This window comes from Macaca mulatta, chromosome 16, assembly GCF_049350105.2.
Source record: "Macaca mulatta isolate MMU2019108-1 chromosome 16, T2T-MMU8v2.0, whole genome shotgun sequence".
Lineage (NCBI taxonomy): Eukaryota > Metazoa > Chordata > Mammalia > Primates > Cercopithecidae > Macaca > Macaca mulatta.
Genome location: NC_133421.1, coordinates 79,172,759 through 79,194,388, shown reverse-complemented (window position 1 = coordinate 79,194,388; position 21,630 = coordinate 79,172,759). Strand labels below are relative to the sequence as shown.

Genomic DNA, 21,630 nt, shown 5'->3' with positions numbered 1-21,630 from the left:
GAGAAAGATGAATGAATGAGAAGTCAATTTTGTTGAACAGTAAATGTGCAAGGAAGGTAGCCCTTGCCTTTGACATTGGAGAATTGGTTTAGACTGAAACAGTTAAAGCCATTTGCCAAGCCACGAGTTACACTTATGTCTCTCCTGATGAAGAATTGATCCATCTGAAAAATAACGTAGACTGCCAAACTCTAGTTATATGCAGAGAAAATTGAACTCGGAGATTAAGGATTGAAAAGGGAAAAGAAGAGTCTCTATCCACACAGCTCAGATCAAGTAAATTATAAAACCATAACAAGTCTTGTGCTTTGCTAAGGGAACAGGCATGGTGTGTGATTCAAGAGGTCATGCATTTCAAAACAATTCTGAACAGGAAGCCATTTTCTCTGCCCTAGAACAACTCTCCCCAAATTGCTCAATTTTGTTACAATAAGTGGCCGGCTCTCACAGCGGAACCGCCACCTCTACTTAGAAAGATATATCAGGTCATGAGCCACAGTTCTTACAGTGGAAACAGAACCAACCAAACCCAGTGGAAATAGAATCAACCAAACCTAACCAAAAAGGATAATTCCTACAGGTAGAACTTAGTCCCACGTGTCTCACCTCCCATGCTCACTTCCTTGATTGCCTGGTAGTACTATTTTCAATGACCAGTTGAGTAGCTAAATGTAAGCATTTTTACATCCAGACGCATAAGTGACTCAGTTTCCCCTGACTTTAGGGAGTTTAGTTTCCAACCTTTATGTTGCCCAGCTGTAGGTTTTCTAATTATATTTGTTTTAAACCTGACAGCGGAGGGTTGGATGAGTCAGCTCTGTGGAAAACTGAGTTCGCACCCATGGAAATTCTAGGAAACAAAGCAAATGGGAAAGGAACGAAGAAATTAAAACCCCAAAGAAGATAGCTGGTCACGATTAAGTATCATGACTCAGAAAATGGAAAAGAGATTTTCTCCCTTTGCCCATCTGAGGACACAGGTTGGGTGCTGGCTCGGATCCTTACACTCATGAAATCAACTGAAGCTCTGGATGTCAGGTCCTTCCTCCCGAGCTCCCTCAAAAACTAAATAGCAGCCATACTTCTGATTTGTAACCATATACACAGCACACTTACTAAGGGCTCTACCATCATACTTATTAGCTTTCCCACATCCTCTGGACATTTGGAAATCTTTTAACGTCCTTAAAAGTTTTTTACTATCAAAACAGGACAGGCCAAACCTCAGATTATCTTTGTGACTGCTTCCAACACCTGCCAGCCCCACCTTGCCTTTTGTTCTGCTAGTGGCTATTAGCTCAGTGGATGAAGCCTGAGTCTGCAAATGAATTAAATAACCTGACTTGAAGTCTTTAATTTAAAAAAAAGAAAATCCCTAGGCATCTTTCCATTTATTCCCAGGCTGAGAAAATGCTATGAGAGCCAGAAGGCCAGGGGGAGGGGAAAACGGGTAGGGATGTCAAATGGAAAGTGTGACTTGCCTTCTTGTGTGGGTTTTGAGGCTGCAAAAGGTTAAGAGGGAACCCAGTCCCTTCTATAAACAATGAATTAAGATTAGCAAGGGCAGCAACCAGGAAATGGGCAAATGAGGGAGCATGAATAATACTCAGACTATAGTCCCAGGCTGGATTTCCCAAAAGAGGAGTCAGGGAGACAAGAAGGGAGGACTTTACACCATTTAGGCTCACTGATGTGCCTGAAGAAAACATGGAGATCCATGAACATACTGTGAGGAATAGACAGACAAGCTACAGTCACCAGCAGGTCTCCTTGTCCCATGCACAGCACCTCATCCCTTAAGACTATGGTTTTGAATGGGTTCAGGCATTTTTGTTTAAGATACAATTCAATCTAGAACTTCCTAAGATAATTGGAGAACATAATTATTTCACTGGGCAATCACTTGAATGAACTGGTTTATCATTTCTCATGATTATCATCTAGGACAGGGATCAGCTACCTGTGACCCAGAGGCCAAATTTAGCCCACTTCCTGTTTTTTAAATAAAGTTTTATTGGAACACAGCCACACACACCCCATTTTTTTTTTTTTTTTTAACACATTGGATATGGCTGCTTCCACATTGCAACACTGAATTCAGCCATTGTAAACAGCAACTGTACGGCCTACGAAGACTAAAATACTTACTATTTAGTCCTTTACAGAAAAAGTTGGCTGCTACCTACTTTAGAAGAATAAATTCTACTGAGTCATACTCCCCAGTGACATTTGAGAAAACAAGCACATGAGATGATCTTAAAGAATACACACCCTTCAATCCATGTTAGCGAGAGAAACATTTGGGATTTCTATAAGAGGAACATGTCTAGGTTAAGGCCTTAATTAAAATGTCCTTCACCTGGAAAAAGGATTATTTTTTTCCTTCATACTTCCTCACCAACTCCTAAAATCTAAACAATTGCCTCTCAGCAAGTGTTTTCTCAATGCTAAAGTCAGGGAGTTTGGACTCAGATTTTCCATTTGAAAACCTCAATTCCACAGGAAAGCAGGGAATAGTTATAGCCGTAAAAGGCAAGTCCATTTCCAGAACCACAAAGACGAATGCTGTGAGAAGAAAATGGGAACCGACATGATTTTATAACATTAATATATATGTAGGCCATAAAATATCACAGGATTAGAACATATTGCAAATGTAGAATTCGACTTCAGCTGCCCATGTATATTAATCATTCTTTTTCTCAAGCATGTTTCAGTGAAATTTCTGATCAGAAACCACTTGGAAGAAGAAAAAAAAAAGTTCTGTATTTTAAATAGCCAGAAACATATAGAAAATGTTCTTCTTATCTGAAATTAGTTACAAAACATGGTGACTTTAGAATAGGAATACAGGTGCACACTTGTAGTCCCAGCTACTTGCGGGGGCGCAGGCAGGAGGATCGTTTGAGCCCAGGAATTCGAGACCAGCCTGGGCAACATAATGAGACTCCATCTCTAAAAAATAAAAAATAAAATATAAACAAATAAATAAAATAGGATTACAGGCTCCACAGTATCCTACAAGAAAAACTTTATATCTACTGTATTTTATGTGAAATTAATTCAAAAATGCCCTAGCAGGTGCATAAGCATATGTAAAAAGAGTAGACAGAACTGAAAAAGCCTTTGACTGGCTATTAAAAAATAATCAGGAAGAAAATATTCAACTTAAACATGTAGCATGCTAGGATTTTCTCAAACATTACTCATATTTCCTTCTTTAACTGTGAGTTTTAGTTGAATAAAACTGGTCGAGTGCTGAGTACCTTTTAACGGACCCAGGGGAGACCCAAGGAGATGGCCTCGTCTCCAGTTCATCCAGTTGCAAAACAGTTCAATCTTCAATCAAAGCTTAGGCAACAGAATTGAAAACCTATGTGACTGGCTGTAGCTGTCATGCATCTTCCTGATCAGCTTTCTATAATTCTTCCTGACTCGGCATTTCCAAGCTGTGCTTCCTCATATCTAAGCCACCTCACCACAGCATTTGACATTAGGAATCCGTGCTTCTAAGACTGAGTTGGTCTTGAAGACAGCGGGGCTTGTGGCTGGGATAGCAGAGGAGGAAGCATTTAATGCCTGATGAATTCCAGTAAGAAACACTGATGTGTTCCAGTCGGCAAGGGTGTCAGTGTATTATTGCTTTTGAAATTGTGCATGAACGTGACTCTTCTTTCCCCCACTAAAATGAAAACCTTGATAATTGAAACAAATCTAGGAAAGAGTTAACACAGATTAGCAAATAGTCTGAATTTTATATATTTCTCCCCCCTTAAAAAATGTGTTTCTCCTTCATTCAACATACACTTAGATAAAGTAAAGCATTGCCAAGTTTAGGTCCTTGCCATTTGTATTTAGCTTAGAATCATTAGTAATTAGCTTAGAATTGTAGTTACCGAGTTTTTTTTGTTTGTTTGTTTTTCTTTGAGACAAGGTCTCACTCTATCACCCAGGCTGGAATTCAGTGGCACAAATACGGCTCACTGCTGCCTTAACTTCCCGGGCTCAAGTGATCCTGCCACCTCGGCCTCCTGAGTAGCTGGGGCTACAGGCAAATGCCACCATGCCTGGCTAATTTTTTGTACTTTTTTTTGAGTTGGGGTTTCGTCATGTTGCCCAGGTTGGTCTCCAACTCCTGGGCTCAAGCAATCTGCCCATCTCGGCCTCCCAGAGTGCTGGGATTACTGGCATGAGCAGCTACCGTGCCCTGCCTATAGTTACAACAATTTAAGAGAAGTTATTTTAATACAACAATGTTAAGATCTTACTTTCACTCTTGCTTTTTATAGATACAGCAAGTGATAAACTGTGAATGCTGAGGGAGTACAATTCAAGCTAATAATGCTTCGTCTTACTTTTTTCCACCAAAGTGAAAACAAAAAGCAAACATTTTTTTTTTCCTCCCTAGCTACCACCAAAAAGTTGTTCATCTAATTTAGGCCAGATATTTTATCAAAAATTGATCAGTCAAATAGCATTTAAGTTTTTCTCATTATTGAAATCTCTTAAATCATACTTTCCTTCATTTTATCTTAGTAATATGTGGCTTCTCATATCTTTTAAATTCAAAAATATAAATCGTATACACATAATTTGCTCTGTATCACAACAGGTTTATCAGCCTGGAAAAAAGTTGCTAAGAATAGTGACAGGTTCCAACCTATGTTTAAGAAGGATGTAGAATGAACTCTTTAACTCTCTTACCTGGAGTTCAATTCCTGTCACTGATGTCTCAATGAACCAACTCTTCCAACATGGTGATGTGATGATAATTTAGGTCTTAGTGACTTTGCCTTTTATAGCTATTAGTATACTCATGTTTACATTTCCAACAATACTCACCATTAGCTCTGGGTATGTAGGCCGTTCTTTGGAATTCTTCTTTAAGCTTAAAGAAAAAAAAATAATCATTAAAATCTAGAAGCCATATGTATTTTCATTAGACAAGGATTTCAGAACCTGTAGAACACTAAACATAATTAGCTTTAAAAGTGTATTGAAAACACAGCCTCCTATCTTGACTTTCCTCTTCTGTAACGCTTATGTATTATGTTTTAAATCATCCTGGTTGTACCTTAATGGGAAAAACAGTTGTGTGTGTTTGTGTGTGTGTGTGTGTGTGTGTGCACTTTCCTTCTGATACTTTACCAATGACATACAGACTAATTTTTCTGATCTAAAGCCATTATATTTCAAAAATATCTACTTTCCTCAATGCAGCTTTTAATGCCGTTTCCACAGACAAAGAAATTGGCAGGTGTTTCTTACATCACCATTTGTTATCTCTTCACTGTCAGGTACCTGGTTCTTTTTGCTTCTGTTTCCCATGAATATATAATTTGCTTTTATATAGTCCTAACCAAACCTGCCTGAGATAGAAGCAATAAACCCCTAATATTTATTTTCTTTTCCTTGAGACAGGTGCTGGCTCTGTTGCCCAGGCTGGAGTGCAGGAGCATACAATCTTGGCTCACTGCAGCCTCCACCTCCCTAGGCTCAGGTGATCTTCCTGCCTCAGCCACCTGAGTAGCTGGGATTACAGGCATGTGCCACCATGCCTGGCTAATTTTTTGTATTTTTTGTAGAGGCAGGGTTTCACCATGTTGCCCAGGCTGGTCTTGAACTCTTAGGCTCAAGTGATCCACGTGCCTCAGCCTTCCAAAGTGCTGGGATTACAGGTGTGAGCCACTGTGCCCAGCCCCCCATAACATTTCTAAGGTAATACTACTTGTTTATGACAAAGGTAATAAGACCTGTTTACGACAGCCGATAAAAGAGAAAGCACACTCAGTGACAGCAATTATTCTTTTAGAAATACTTTCCGGTCATGTGTTATTGTCAGGTGACTTCTGGTTATTCTGCTCTCTGTTGACACATACGTTTAATAACATTTGATACCGGAGGCAATAAGTGCTGTTACTTATTATTTAACGGTAATAAAACTGTAAGATGAAGAGACCAACCCATCACCCCATCCTCAGCCCATCCCTATCCTTTATCCAACTCTGGCCTTCAAATGAAAAAAAAAGAAAAAAGAAAGGAAAGAAAAAAAAAAAGAAACAGTTTACTTGGAGGTGGAATCCCAGGTTACAGAATGGAGAAAAAGATGATTTTGAAAACTATGATTTGCAAGGCAACCTACAGACTCCTGTGCCCAGTGGGCCACAAAATCATCCATGAATGAAAAGGGGCTTTGCCTGGCATTGGAATGGAAAGGAATTTTGCCTGGAGTTGGAGGAATCAAAATGTAACTGATTCTTAGGTTGCTGGGATTTGAGCTAATGGATCGTTTTGAGCAAATGAGATCTAGTATGTGTGGCATGAGCTCTGCCTCACCCTCTGAAGCTAAGCATGACGGGGTAAGGTACAGAACCATGAAACAACGAAGTAGTTCAGGCACTTCGAGAAACTGTGGTTTAAAACGAAATAAAATTAAAAAAAAAAAAAAGAGAGAGAGAGAGAAAGTTTTTGAACCAAAACAACTTAAAATCAGCCTACCAGTTTATTCCAGGCAATGCTGTGGGTGGAAGCCAGGGAACCTGAGACAGGGTACAGGTAGATGTGAGGACAGAAGTTTCAACCTGGAACTGAGGGCAGACCTAGGACCTAGTGACCTCACTGACCAGACAACCTATGAGAGAACGTTTCATCTCAACTGAGGATAAAAATAAGAGCGCATTAGAAAGAGGAATTAACAGCTGGCAAAGTCCGATTGATATGGGAATGTGTGCTGAGTGAAATGAATGAGTCCGTGTAACTCCCACTGATGGTTTTGTAGGTACCTAGATGCTGAGGGTCTACGTGGGTGGGTCTCAGCTGGAGGTCATTTTGCTCCCCAGGGGATATATGGAAACTGTCAGGAGCCATTTTTGGTTGTTACACCTGGTGGCAGGGTGTTACTGGCATCTAAGAGGTAGAGGCTGGGGATGTTGCTAAACATCCCACAATGCACTGGGCAATCCACCACAACAAAGAACAATCTAGCCCAAAATGTCAATAGTGCAGAGAGAAAGAAACGCTGTGCTATGTGTAACAGGTGGTCCCTCCTTGTTGCTGCTTCCTCTCCCCTTCACTTAAAAGGAACATCTCCAGCTGGTTCGTCTGTCTTTAAGCACATTCTCATCACGACCGTCTCCTGCCCTCAGCCCCAGGAAGCCAAAGTGTTTCTTTCTAAGTTCAAGAGCTAGTTTACCTAGAAAGAAACACAGAAGAAGCAGTGTGATCCCAGGAGTATTGCTGACTTGCACACAGACCCTAGTAAAAATAACAAACAGGCTAGAAGCCCTGAATTTCCCACTATTGTTCAAAGCAAATCAAAAACCAGAAATTCTTCTCTATCGTTGGAACAATGTAACACACTAAGTAAATAACAAAAAGCACAAGCACAACATTAAATCCACAGTCAATATTCAAATGGTTGATTCTGGTGTCTCTATTTAGAACTTAAACTCTGCATTGCATCTGGAACATTCTCATTGAGGACCCAGGCCCACTCCGTTACTAGCTTTCATCAGCCAACAACAATGTCAGGAAGAAAAGCTTGTTTCTCAAATGTAAAAATGTGCCGATTTTTTACTTTATATTTAGCAGAAGAGATAAAAGGACTTTAGCAGACTTTATATTTAGCAGAAGAGATAAAATGGATCATTTTGAGCAAATGAGACCTAGTACGTGTGGCGTGAGCTCTGCCTCACCCTCTGAAGCTAAGCATGACAGGGGTAAGGTATAGAACCTTACCAACAGATAGATGAGTTTAAATATCTCCATTTTTAAAAATACTGTATTTTTTAAATGCTGTATTTTTTAAAATATTGTATTTTTTTACATGCTGTATTTTTAAAAATACAGTATTTTTAAAAATTATTTTATTTTTAAAAATACTGATTTTGAATCAGGATATCTTTTCACTTCTGGAACAGCTTATAAAAATTTCTCGGCCAGGTGCGGTGGCTCACGCCTGTAATCCCAACACTTCGGGAGGGCGAGGCAGGTGGATCACTTGAGCTCACTTGAGGTCAGGAGTTCAAGACCAGCCTGGCCAACATGGTGAAACCCCGACTCTACTAAAAATACAAAAATTAGCTGAGCATGGTGGCAGGTGACTATAATCCCAGTTACTAAGGAAGCTGAGGCACAAGAATCACTTGAACCCAAGAGGCAGAGGTTGCAGTGAGCTGAGATTGTGCCACTGCACTCCAACCTGGGCAACAGGGTGATATTCTGTATCAAAAAAGAAAAAAAAAAGATTTCCAGTTTTGTTAACTCTGTATAAAGAAAATATGGGAAAGTACCCTAGTTGATCCATCATAAAGTGTTAAGGATTCCTGAAACCTCCAAGACTACTGGCCAATAGGCTATTCCTGGACTCCTGGCCCCTGATTACAAAGTTTACAATCTGCCCCAAACACTACCGCAGAATATGAATGGAAAATACTTACACAGCAAAGCAAGGCTGTTTATTAAATTAATGTAACTGATATAACCCATTCTTTCCATCTTTTACATCAAGAACACTTCAAAACATGGGCTAAGAATAGCAAAATACTCAGGATAAGGTTGGGGGGAAAGTAGATTTTCCATGTTTAGTAGGAAGTACTTGAAATTCAGTACACAATAACAACTTTGGAGTTCAAAGCAATACCAATTTCTTTTTGAACTGGAATCAGACTTCTGAATTTTCAAGGGGCTTGTCATTTTCAAGCGTGCAATTAGCTAACTGCCCTAATTCTTTTTCCAAATGCCACAACACACGCTTCTGACCATAGCTGACACTAAAAAACAGCTCATGCTGTCTTGAGAATTGCTAGCTTGAAGTTTGTGCTGACCAGAGGATTTCTGCCTATTTGAATTCTCCCGATCATTTCCAAGAAGGGCTATTTGGTGCATCCACAGAATAAAAACACATTGCGCCTTTCAAGGCGTACACTTGTCAAAAGCTAAATAAACATCTAGTGCCTCTTTTTACTGTCCTTCCTGCACAAATAGGAGACTGAATTTGACTGTGTTTCATACTAGCTTCTCTGAGTCAGACAATATCGATGCTTGACTGGGCCTCCACTACCCTTCGATATGCCATCAGACTGATCAGTTGGGCCCACAGCTTCCTAAATAGGCCTGGAGAGAAAGCCAAAGGGAAGTCCAGCTGTTTTGGCACTCGGCAGTTGATTTCCAGTGACTTCCTTCTGTGAACCGATAGGAAGAGTTTATGATGAAACCGGCTAAGATTCCAATCTTTTGCGAACTCGTTTGTTAACCCCTCTGCAGGACTAGAAAGCAAGACTTCTCTATTAGACTTCTCTATGATGAATCCCAAAACAAGGGTGACATGGTCAACAAAACTCTGCCCAAGAACTCCTTAAAATCCCTATGATAAGAAAGAGATACATAGGAAAAAGAGGAAGAAAATCTCATTCCGTAGTCCTATCTCAAAATAAATACAGAAAAGAAGGGTTTGCAAGAAACCACTGTGGGTTTGCTTTTTTCCTTTGCGTTCATATGGTTAACTCTTCTTTCTCCTTCAGGAAACATTTGTCAGACGTTACTGCAAAAGAAATGCAAAAACTGGAATTCTGGACTCTAGGTCTAACTTTGGGTGTGGCGATGATTGCCTGTAAGAGCTTTTCTACTTCACTCCACAAACTATGTGATTTCCTGTCAACTAACAAGCAGTGATCAGTACTAATGCGCCAGACAAGAGTGGCTGCCAAGTCAATTCCCTGGATACAGAATTACGGTACCTAGCAACATGGAGATGGCATCGTGCCAGGTTGATTCCTTGGGTGCAGGTGTATGATAGCATTGTGACATCAAATGCTTAGAGGTAGCATATACAAGTTCACAAACAAATACTCTGATGGTTACCTAGGCTGTGGGTAATGTGTTCTTTTTCTACATACCAAAGACAGATGTAGGAGATAAAAACATAGATGTATCTATCTTGAAATTTGAGATTAAATATTTCACTTTCCAAATCCGTAGCCTCCCTTCCCCACTCAGCACATAGAGTTGAGACTTTCTGAGAAGTCAGGGAGGGCCATAGCGTATGTAATAAAAATATAAAAAACATGGAGATCACAAGGAAAAAAAGGTTCTTTAATGAAGATATGTCTCAATAATACAGCTTTATTCATGAGAAAAATAATAGCTGATAAAGGGGAGTTATGCGCTCAGGGAATAGCCCTCTGTTCAACAAGAGGTAGAAGAGGTACTCCTCTGTTAACAATCACTTTTCTTCGGGAGGCTGAGGCAGGAGAATGGCGTGAACCTAGGAGGCGGTGCTTGCAGTGAGTCAAGATCGCGCAACCACACTCCAGCCTGGGCGACTGAGCAAGACTCCGTCTCAAAAAAAAAAAAAAAAAATCACTTTTCCATTCTTTCCACCAAGCTCCAGATCAAACCTCAAGCTTTCAGTAATCAAACAAGTAAAATCACTAGATTGCTAATGGATGGAGGTATGTACCCATATGTTAATATACGTATGAAAAATCAAACTGCTTCCATAAATTTCTAGGACAGTCATAAACTCTAAAAGAAAATCAGTGCTACTTTTTGAGTGTAAGATGACTTTTTCAACCCAGTTGAAAAATAATGTTCATCCTTAAGGGATATCAAAGAAAATATATTGGTGGTTTGTGGCAGGCAAAAAAATCATTGACCTGGAAGAGGAGAGCTTACATGTTGAAAAAGTCAAATTGAGGTTAAGTAAGAATGCTCATAAAATTCAGAATTAACAATTCCCTTCTATTTCTTAATTCCCATACCAACAAAATGACTATTTTAGACAATTGATATTCTTAAGTATAGCATTCTACCAGAACTACAATACTGAAACTTTGACGAAGGATAATTTATCTTTTAATGACTTTCAGGGTAAAGTGATTTGGGTTTTGTTTCTAGATATTTTCATATTTTATTTTACTTTATATTATATTTTATTTATTTAATTTTAATTTTATCTTATTTTAGCAGGGTCTTGCTCTGTCACCCAAGCTGGAGTGCAGTGGCACAATTATGGCTCACGGCAGCCTCAGCCTTCCATGCTCAAGCGATCCTCCCACCTCAGCCTCCCAAGTAGCTGGGACCCCACGTGTACACCACTACACCCAGCTAACTTGTGTATTTTTTGTAGAGACAGGCTATTATTTTTAATAAACCCAGATATAAGACAAACTGACTTACTTGAGTAGAAATGAAATGACACTGAGCAAACAGTATTAATAGAATTGACAGTTTCAGGAAAGCTGGGACATGTCTATGGCTCAAAATTTTTTAAATAATGAACTGTGGTAGCTGGGCTAAAATAAAAGAAAACGAGAGAGAAGGGAATATCTTAGTAGGCGGCCATGAAAACACTAAGGGTGTTATAAGGAGAGAGTAGGCACAGGCAGTCATTATATGAAGAGCAATGATGCGTATCTAGAACTTCCACATACGTGTGCACACATTGCAATTAGAAAACATTTATTTCTCAAGGTGTTCATTTTTCAAACATCTGTAAAAAGTTTCAGTGTTCTGATTCTTTGGAGAAAATTCTAAGTAAGAGAAAAAATACACTGGTGAAAGAAAAATCAAGCAATTGGATGATTTTTTAAAATAAATTGAAGAAAATAAGCCTTCTAAACAGAAAGTAGTTGACGGCAGGTCCATAGATCATATGTCGAAACCCAGGGTTATCACCACAGCTGTACATAAAAATGACTTGAGAACATTTAAAAAAAATTAGTATATTGGCCCCTCCCCAGACCAATTAAATCAGCGTCTATGAGGATGAGTCCTAGAGGACAGTGATATTGAAAGCTCACTAGAGTTTTACAAATGAGCAGCCACAGTTGAGAATCATTGGATTAAACTGGTGATTCACAATGGTAGACTCGGCTTTCTCAAACTTTTCACACCAGCCTCGTTCTTACCAAAATTTCCTAAAGTACCTAGAATCTTGGGAAAAGGGGACAGGCGGGAGAAAGGTAATAGGGAGAACAATTTGAAGAGACTTAGCTAGATAAGGTCATTCCCCATTACCAACCCTCTTGAGAACTACTGTTCTGTAGTATTACCCAAGATGCCTCATCCCTTTTTTTTTTTTTTTTTTTTTTTTTGAGATGGCGTCTCTCTCTTATCACCCAGGCTGGAGTGCAGTGGCACAATCTCAGCTCACTGCAACCTCCGCCTCCTGCGTTCAAGCAATTCTCCTGCATCAACCTCCTGAGTAGCTGGGACTGCAGGCATGTGCCACCACACTTGGCTAATTTTTGTATTTTTAGCAGAGATGGTTTTTCACCATGTTGGTCAGGCTGGTCTCGAACTCCTGACCTCAAGTGATCCGCCACCTTGGCCTCCCAAAGTGCTGGAATTACAGCCATGAGTCACCACGCCCAGCCCCTCACCCCTTTCTTTGATGTGACCTTAAACATTTGAGAATAAGGTAATAAATAAATAAATATCCAACCAACCAACCAACCACAAAAAACAAGTTTTTGAATCCAGAAGGCAAAATCATGAACTCATCCTGGCAGAGGTACTACCACATCTAGCACACTCCCTCAAGGAAAACAGACAGGAAGTAGCTAGAAGATATATATTTTAAGAGGCATCCAACAACTATTGTACTAGCACTCGAGGCTCCAGCCCCTCTCTAGTCATCCAGTCAAAAACGAAAACAAACAACTGCAGACCAGCCTCATACATCATCAGGGAAAAGTACCAGGGATGAGAAGGGGCCTTGGGCTAACAAAGAGTCCAAGAGCTCTTAGGTCACAAGCAACAGACAGTTGCTTTGTTTTATGTTTCTTCCACATTTCCTGATCAATGCTGTATTCACAGCTTTATGTTTTTATTTCTTATTTATTTGTTTTAAGATGAAGTTTTGTTCTTGTCGCCCAGGCTGGAGTGCAATGGTGTGATCTCGGCTCACTACAACCTCCACCTCCTGGGTTCAAGCGATTCTCCTGCCTCAGCCTCCCAAGATTACAGCTGTCCACCACACGCCCAGTTAATTTTTTGTATTTTTAGTAGAGTCGAGTTTTCACCATGTTGGCCAGGCTGGTCTTGAACTCCTGACCTCAGGTGATCCACTCACCTCGGCCTCCCAAAGTACTGGGATTACAGGCATGGGTGCTCCACCTCACAGCACTTCTAAAAAGCATGGAGGCCGAGGAATTAAGCCATGAGGAAGATGTTCCTTCAGCTTCCTCAGTACCTCAAACAGCCTTCAGAGCTCCAGACCCTTCCCCAGCAGTGAGTACTCAGAACGGCTCCCCTCCGAAGATCACAGCTGGGCCTGCCACCATCTCCCAGTCCCCTTCCTCCTAATTCTCATCTACTTCTGTGGGATGGCCAAATACACTAACCTGGCTCAGGGATGTGCTTCATTTCTGGCATCCCGCTTCCAGCATCACTTGCCATGATCATTACTATCAAGTCATGCCAGGCATCATGACCTCTACGCACACAGAAATGACTTGATTGTCTAGAGAATACTTTCCCTCTGTTGCTTTTCTTGACTGCCCTGGCAGTTTTCATGAAAATATAGTTTACCACATGAGTATGGCTCCCTCCCTCTTTCCACCCCAACTTTCTTTGGATTCCCTTCCCAGAACTTCAGCATTGTCTCTTATGGTGGGCAAGTTTCTCCACAGTTAGCAAGTATTCAGTAGCAACCAAGGTTCTACAAGACTTCTGAGGACCTAAGAAACACTCTTAAACTACCCACTATCTTCTCACCCAAAGTAATTCTTTGCCTCTACTCCCTATCCCCAGGCCTCTAATGGGTCCCATCAGCTTTCTCTTTATGCTTTAATCTACATCAAATTGCTTAAAGCTCACATAAAGGAGTTTCTTGCTTTTGTGACATTGTGAATGATATTCCTTCTGTTTGGAATACGTTTCCTTTCCTATTTCCCTTCTGCTTGGAAAACACCTCTCACGATCTCAGCTCCGGATTTATCTCCTCCAGAAAAGCCTATCCTGAGATCTTCCCTCCGAGTTTCTTAAATCACCCATGCCCCTATCTCTATCACTGCAGTTGCCACTTTATACTATAATTATTCATTTATGAGACTTCTCTACTTGACTTTGGGCTCAGCGAGGGCAGGGAGTGTGATACGGTCATCTTTGCTTCTCCAGCAGAGGGCGCACTCCACAAATGCTTTCGGAATGAATGTATGCATGATGGAGACAAACCCGATGGAAGAAACTCCTGAGAACACATCTTCTTCTTTCACATTGACACTTGGGAGGTGAGGCTTTCTTACCACTGTGAGGTAAAGTCAACGAACTCTGCAGAGAACTTGTCTGCTGGGAGTTGTGGAGATGGCTCCTCTACCACCTGTTTGAGCTGCTGAAATGGAGTTCCCCAGGAATCATAGGGAAATCGAAGGATGGCCAACTCAATCTGGAGAAGAGAGGAAACAGCAGACAACAGTTTCAACAGGGCTGCGTTAGGGGATCACCCATGTTTCATTCGTGGAGAGCCAGAGGGAAACACAAGGCAAAGTTCAAGTATAAGGGGTGGGGGGAAATAAACTAATAATTTGTTCTCTAGCAATTTTCCCCAAATCCCTAGTGCTAGGGATTTTTAAATATTACTTACTAGCCACAGCCACTTAAGCCTATCTAAAACCAGGCCCCTCACTAAAACTCACTGTGGCACTTCATAAAAATTGTAAGCCAACAGTATTAAACTTCAGGATGTAAAGCTAAGAGGATTTCAAATGTTTGGTCTGAAAAGTAATTCCCAGCCTGAGACCTTTCCAGAGCTGAGCATCTACTGCCACCTGCAGGTCGCTTGGTGAAATGACAGGGGGAGAAAGCAACCTAGAACCAAATGACTCATCTTTTTTTGGACTTGAGAAAAGGCCACTTTGCATTACAGGATCACGTGTTTTCTGGGCAGGCAGGAGAAATAACTCATGGGATTTATTCAGCTGCTGTGCCTGGGGAGGAGCCAGGACCACAGTGGATAATTCCAGACCTCGGTGATCCACTGAAAATGTATGACCACCAAAGTGATGAAATTTACAATCACCAAAGCCATGAATAAGTTAGGAATAAATCATGTAACTTTAGGGCTTGTGTCTAAGGAAATCATCCTACTGGTTATCCTGTATTGAGGATATACCTGATTGATATGGTGTGGCTGCATCCCCACCCAAATCTCATCTTGAATTGTAGCGCCCATAATTCCTACATGTTGTGGGACAGACCCAGTGGGAGATAATTGAATCATGGGGTGGTTCCCCCATACTGTTCTACGGTTCTCACGGTAGCAAAAAAGTCTCATGAGATCCGATGGTTTTATGAAGCATCTCTCTTTTCGCTTGGCCCTCTCATTCTCTCTTGTCTGCCACCATGTAAGATGTGCCTTTCACCTTCCACCATGATCATGAGGCCTCCCCAGCCACATGGAACTGTAAGTCCATTCAACCTCTTTTTCTCTTAAATTACTCAGTCTTGGGGATGCTTTTATCAGCAGTGTGAAAACGAACTAATACACTGACCTCATCAGTCTTTAACTTCTACTTCTCCAACAAAAATATCCTGGGAAGCATAGCCTATGTCCTGGAAAACACGGCCCTATCAGGGTTCACGCACATTAGCATTCTTTGCACAGCTTAAGTTTCTTGCCTTGGCTTGAATAATTGAATTTTAAACTATAAGGAATATGGTCAGATCCTCTTATTTTACAGATGAGGATAGGAAGATAGTCTGTGTGACTGTAACAATTACTCAAAAAGGCATACAGCTCGTCAGAGGTGGAATCAAGAGAAAAATTGGTTTCCCCAATCCCGTGTCAGTGTTTTTACTCTACCACACTACAAACAATTATTACTCAAAATCTCCTACCACCTCAGCAGGAGAGGGCGCCCCAAACCAGCATTTAGGGCATTTGTTTCTTGGACCCAAAGTCCACCTCATTCAAGTTTCATGCCCACAACCTCATAGTTCATGACAATTGGCATACACTACCATCGTGATGCCCAGACTCCAAATGTCAGACTTCACACTGTATCCCTTCTGGTTGAGCTCTGGGTTTATTCTTTCAGGCTGGAAAGGAGACAGACAACTGAGAAACTGGGAAGACAGTTGAGATAACATTCTTAGTTCAACAGTCTCTGGGGATGGGGGTAGCATCAGCTGCCAAGTGAGTTGTTATAAGCTGTTAACATGCCTCTGAGGCCAAGGAGACCTGGTTAACTACAATAAATATCCATGTCTCCACAGGGTTTCCCTTCTTCTGTGTTTGTCTTTTCTTGGACACAGTAATGGATCAAGTTCCTTTCATAACAAATTTAAAATCTGCCTTAAGAAGAAACAGGGTATACGTTGTAAAGCTACTTTGCCCATCTAGAATTATCCTTGTTTAAAACATGAACAGTCCAGAACTCAATAAAACAAGAGTCACTGGGCTACTGTCCCATGCTAATAGACCTGAGCAATTTTTAACTAAACACAGACAGGAAGCTTTTCGATTCAAAGCACAAGTCCATTTCCACATAGAATCTAGCGTCTGTTCCTTCAGTTAAAGGGGATTGCAAGGTCTCTGCTAAAGGCAGTGAATCTTCACAGCTGTGAGGTCTTCTCATGACTAATCTAACTGTCTTGTTTGGGTAATTTAAGCTCTATTTACTATTTTGTCCTCAACAAACAATGCAATACTCCCCTGCGATACAGTGTGGAAAACTGTGCAGGCTATATGTATTGTATATATGATTTTTCAAATAACATATTTCTTTCACTTGATTTTTTTAAAGTAATACATATATAACTATGGTCTGAACGTTTGTTCCCCACCAAAATCCACGGGTTAAAATCTAATCGCACATGTGATGGTATCAGAAGGCAGGGCCTTCATGAGTCATGAAGGTGGAACACTAATGAATAGGACTGGGGTCCTTATAAAAGAAGCCCTAGAGAGATCCCTCGCCCCTTTCACTGTGGGAAGACTAAGCAGGAAGGAGATATGGATGATCCTGAGAAACGTGAGCCCTCATCAGACACCAAATCTTCTGGTGCCTTCATCTTGGATTTCCTAGCCTCCAAAAACTGTGAGAAATAAATTTCTGTTGTTTATAGGCTGCCTGGCTTATGTTATTTTGCCATAGCAGCCTGAACAAACTAAGACAATATACGAAGCAAGTGAGTAAAGATTTCAGACATGACATTTTGAAGAAAAACTAAGAGGCAGACTACTTTTGGAGTCTTAGGTACATTTCCATTTTCCCTCTGTGGCCATCCATTGCTTGTTTCCCAGCATGATTTGTCAGCAGTGACATTACCAGATGCCACGCTAGCTAATGTACTTACGGCCATGTATGGTTTGCAACCCGCATCAATTGTTTTAGCAACAGAGTCCACCAAGTAGCCACTGATTCCAAAATCGCACATCTTCACTTGACCGAGAGCATTAATGAGTACATTAGAAGGCTTGACGTCTGAAAGCAAAAGCAACCAGGATCCCATCATTCCAGTCTGCTTTCAAGGTTCATTTCTCTACCACCAGAGGGCCTAAAATCTCCATTTGTCCATCTTCCTTTCCCCAAGTTGCCCAACACAGAAGTAACTGCCATCCCTGACCCATAGGTATAAACTGCTTATTGCTTTCAACTTGATTTTCTATTTCATGTTTTGTTCATGCCTCGTAGAACTGTGAATTTCTCAATACAAAAAACTGCATTCTCCACTGATTTTATGATCTACATTACCCTCATATTTGCAGTAAGAGCCTAAAAAATTATTACTGAATCAAATGCCCGATTCAAAATGATCTAATGATATTTAATGTAGGAGTAATAAAACAAAGAACAAAAAGGCAGACCGTGACACAATGATATACCAAACAGGACCAAACCAACCTTTGTTTCTGTTTGGTTTGGTTTTTTCTTCAAGATAAGGTTTTACTGTCACTCAACTGGTATGCAGTGGTGTGATCATAGGTCACTGCAGCCTCAAACTCCTGGGCTCAAATCACCCTCCTGCCTCAGTCTCCTAGTAGCTAGGACTACAGGTGTGCACCACCATGCCCGGCTTTTTATTTTTTTATTTTATTTTATTTTTTTTGATAGACAGGATGTCTCTTGACCAGGCTGGTCTCAAACTCCTAGCCTCAAGCAATCCTCCCACCCCACCTCCCAAAGGGTTGTGATTACAGATGTGAGCCACCAAGCCCGGCCCAAAGCAACAAATTTTGATTGAAACTTCTGCAAGTGATGTGTCAGAGGTCACATAGTGTAAAGGATCATGAACCCAGGTATTCCAGACCACAGGGCAGGTACTGAAGAAGCAGTATTACAGTCCAGATTTTAAATTAATCCTTTTGACTAGAAAGATTTAACTCACCCACCCATATGCCCAAAAAATGGAACTACAATTATCTCTGGATAATAAAATTTGAAATTACAGTTAATTTTTTCCCTTTGTGATACTTTTCACAATGCCCATAAAATTGGAAGATAAAGATTACTACAAAAGCTTTAAAAATTATCCTTTATAATTTTCCCTTTAAGCTGAAAGACATACAAATTTCATTTTATTATTTTTATACCTTACATATATTCTCTAATATGAATTACATATTTCATAATGGTGAAATAACCCTTAATGTTAATTTCAAACTTGTGAATAATCTACAGTCCTTTTCCTATCTGTATTCCTTACTATTTTCTTCTCCTCATCTTCCTTCATCCTATTTTTCCAATTTTTAATAATAACAACTAACAATAATAGGCACACTGTGGAAGGCATTTTACATTATTTCCAGGCTCAGAGAGTTCAAGAATTATCCAAACCACAAGGCCCTCTTACATACCAGTACATTCCATTATTTTTCCCAAAGACATGGTTGAGGGTATCTCTTCCCCGAAGTTTCCCTAACGACAATCACTAAGTGATAGCACTTACTTATTTCACATTATCTAAATTACTTCTATATTTGGTACTTGCTTTTTTTAATTTTTTATTTATTTATTTATTTTTTTGAGATGGAGTCTCACTGTGTCGCCCAGGCTGGAGTGCAGTAGTAAGATCTTGGCTCACTGCAACCTCTTCCTCCCAGGTTCAAGTGATTCTCATGCCTCAGCCTCCCAAGTAGCTGGGATTACAGACACCCACCACCACACCCAACTAATTTTTGTATTTTCAGTAGAGACAGCGTTTTGTCATGTTGGCCAGGCTGGTCTCAAACTCTTGACCTCAGGTGATCCGCCTGCCTCGGCCTCCCAAAGTGCTGGGATTACAGGCATGAGCCACGGCACCCAGCTTGGTACTTTCATATTTCTAAGGGTTTTTTTTTTTTGTTTCTTTTTGTTGTTGTTGTTTTGTTTTTTTGTATATTTATCTTACTTCCCTATAAGAATCCTGATGCATAATTTAATAAGAGTATACTTTCTTCTCATATACCTCTCAGGGCATCTATTACATTTTAAAAGTGATTTTAAAAGATGAATAAATGGATGAATGGGTGGAGAGAAGATGAATGAATTAATGGATGGATGGATGAATGCATGGTTGAAGACATAACAGGCCAATAAGAAGGAAGAAAAGGAAGGAGGAAGAGATAAATCATTTTATCCTGCCTCTTGTTGTCTGAAAGGGCTCTGCTTTATACCAGTTTTTCACACTTTCATGTGCACAAGAATCACCTGGAAATCTTGTTAAAATGCAAATTCCAATTCATTTGATATTGAGACCCATGATTCGTTTACAACAAGCTCTCATGTGATGGCCAATACAGGATCGATTTTTATCATATTCTCTAAAATTCTCAATGATGTAATCCCACAGCTCTGCTGGCTAACAAGTGTTTATATTCAATTTGGATGTAAGATAAAGATCATGTCTTCTTATGTCCTCAGCCACGATAAGGAATACTACTTATATGGTTTGCTATCCAATCTCAAAAGAAAGCCCCTTAGTTCTCTTGCCTGAGTCAATTCTACTTCCATTCATGGGGGGTTGGGGGTAGGGAGGGTCTCCAGGTGAAGGAAATTAACTTTATCAAAGGAACAGCCAAGGCAGCTCATGGCTGCTTACCTCTGTGAATGACAGACAGCTTACTGTGTAAATGTTCTAATGCTTTTACAATCTGCAAGAGAAACACAAAGATAGATTTATTTATCATATCGCTGGAAAGAAATTGAATATTAAGTATATCAAGGTTTATTATGCTTGGCTTTAGATTACCAGTGAGATATTTTCTCAAATAGTGGTGGTCCTATCTAGGAAAATACATAGGAAGTTACGCAAATTGGACTCCATCCACCAGAGAGGACTGTATCTTATATCAGAAAGGATGTCTCCCTCATCTATCTTGTTCATTTGCCCTCATTCTTTTTCTCTCCACCCTCCTGAACCTGAATAGCCATGAAGGTAGAAGACCTTCTTTCTATTTATTTTCCTTCTGCTTCATTCTATGCCTACTAGTCTTAAGAGAACATTTTAAACATCCATAAATGAAAATCAAAATAAACTAATGTCAGAATATAGACACCAGGAATGTGGTCATAGCTGATGAATGCAGCACTTAGAGTCATTTAACCTAGAGTCTGCCAAACCAAAGCAGGGCTAGAATCTTCTATATAGTGCTCAGAAAGGAAAGCATGTATTTATCCATCCACCAATAAATGTCAACAGACATGTACGAATAGTAGCTCTGGCCCAGGTAGTATTTCTTCATATTGAGATACAAAGACACATAGGGACTTTATTTCTCACATTATCCTTGCAGTAGGGATCAAAATGTACTCACAGAAACTGCTATTTTCCCTAAGATGTCCTCTGGAATTGTCTGGCCTTTATCAATAACTTGTTTGTAGAATTTATCTAGTGATGTGTCCATGAGCTCCATGCAGATCCACACATCACCCTGGAGACCAATTGGTTCAGGAATTGTTTAAAACGATGAAAAAGGGAGAAAGAAAAATTAAAAAAAACAGTAAATACCTGTCCTGAAGAATTAACTATTTCTTTCTTGAATTTTGAGGGGAAATATATTGCTTTCTGTCAAGATCATAAAGGAATTCACAAATAAGCAAGGTTATCTCCAAAGAGCAAACCAGTAGGTAGCTGAGCAGAACCTGCATGTGATCTCCTACCCCTTAATGAAAAATGGAATCTAATTACTAACAGACATAAGCAATAAAACCCCAGAAATCCAGGCCTTTACTGATACCACTGTCTAGGAGTTAGGTCTAGATGCCTACTCCCTGTCGGATCTCTCACACTAAACAACAGCAATAGTCAGTCAAAAAGCTGGTTTTAATGAGGTGAAGCCTCATAATTCATATCATGGTGAAGTGAAAAACAGAGGTAGAGAAAAGAGATCAAAGTAAGTCTACATGGTACACAAGTAGGCTAGATGAAGTTCCTAAAGCAGTCCAAAGACCAGAATATTTCCAATTATAAGAGATCTATGCAAATCAGTCTATAGGCGATATAGAAAGTTCTGCCAAGATAAACAAAACAAAAAAAGAAAGGAGAAGAGAATCTCTGCATCTGAAAAAGGCTAACCACATTTGAAAATACCATAATTTCAATCCAACCTTGCCCCAGGGCATGTCATCATTGCACACACGTAAACCCCCCTATACAAGATGTGTCAAAGAAGAAAGAGCTCCATGATTGTGATGGCATTTACGT

General features: G+C 40.1%; 1 protein-coding gene across 12 annotated transcripts in view; it reads right to left on the bottom strand.

Annotated features, from left to right (window-relative positions):
• The window catches only part of MAP2K6 (mitogen-activated protein kinase kinase 6), a 142,569-nt gene that overhangs the window by 13,212 nt on the left and 107,727 nt on the right, over positions 1-21,630 (bottom strand). For 5 of the 12 annotated variants that reach the window (XM_077968526.1, XM_077968527.1, XM_077968532.1 and 2 more), the window contains 7 exons: positions 20,741-20,857; positions 20,026-20,077; positions 17,302-17,429; positions 15,964-16,041; positions 14,250-14,389; positions 4,843-4,888; positions 2,862-2,955 (listed from right to left, as the gene is read on the bottom strand). In XM_077968526.1, coding sequence (XP_077824652.1) covers positions 2,862-2,955; positions 4,843-4,888; positions 14,250-14,389; positions 15,964-16,041; positions 17,302-17,429; positions 20,026-20,077; positions 20,741-20,857 — 655 coding nt within the window. 12 annotated transcript variants of the gene reach the window in all.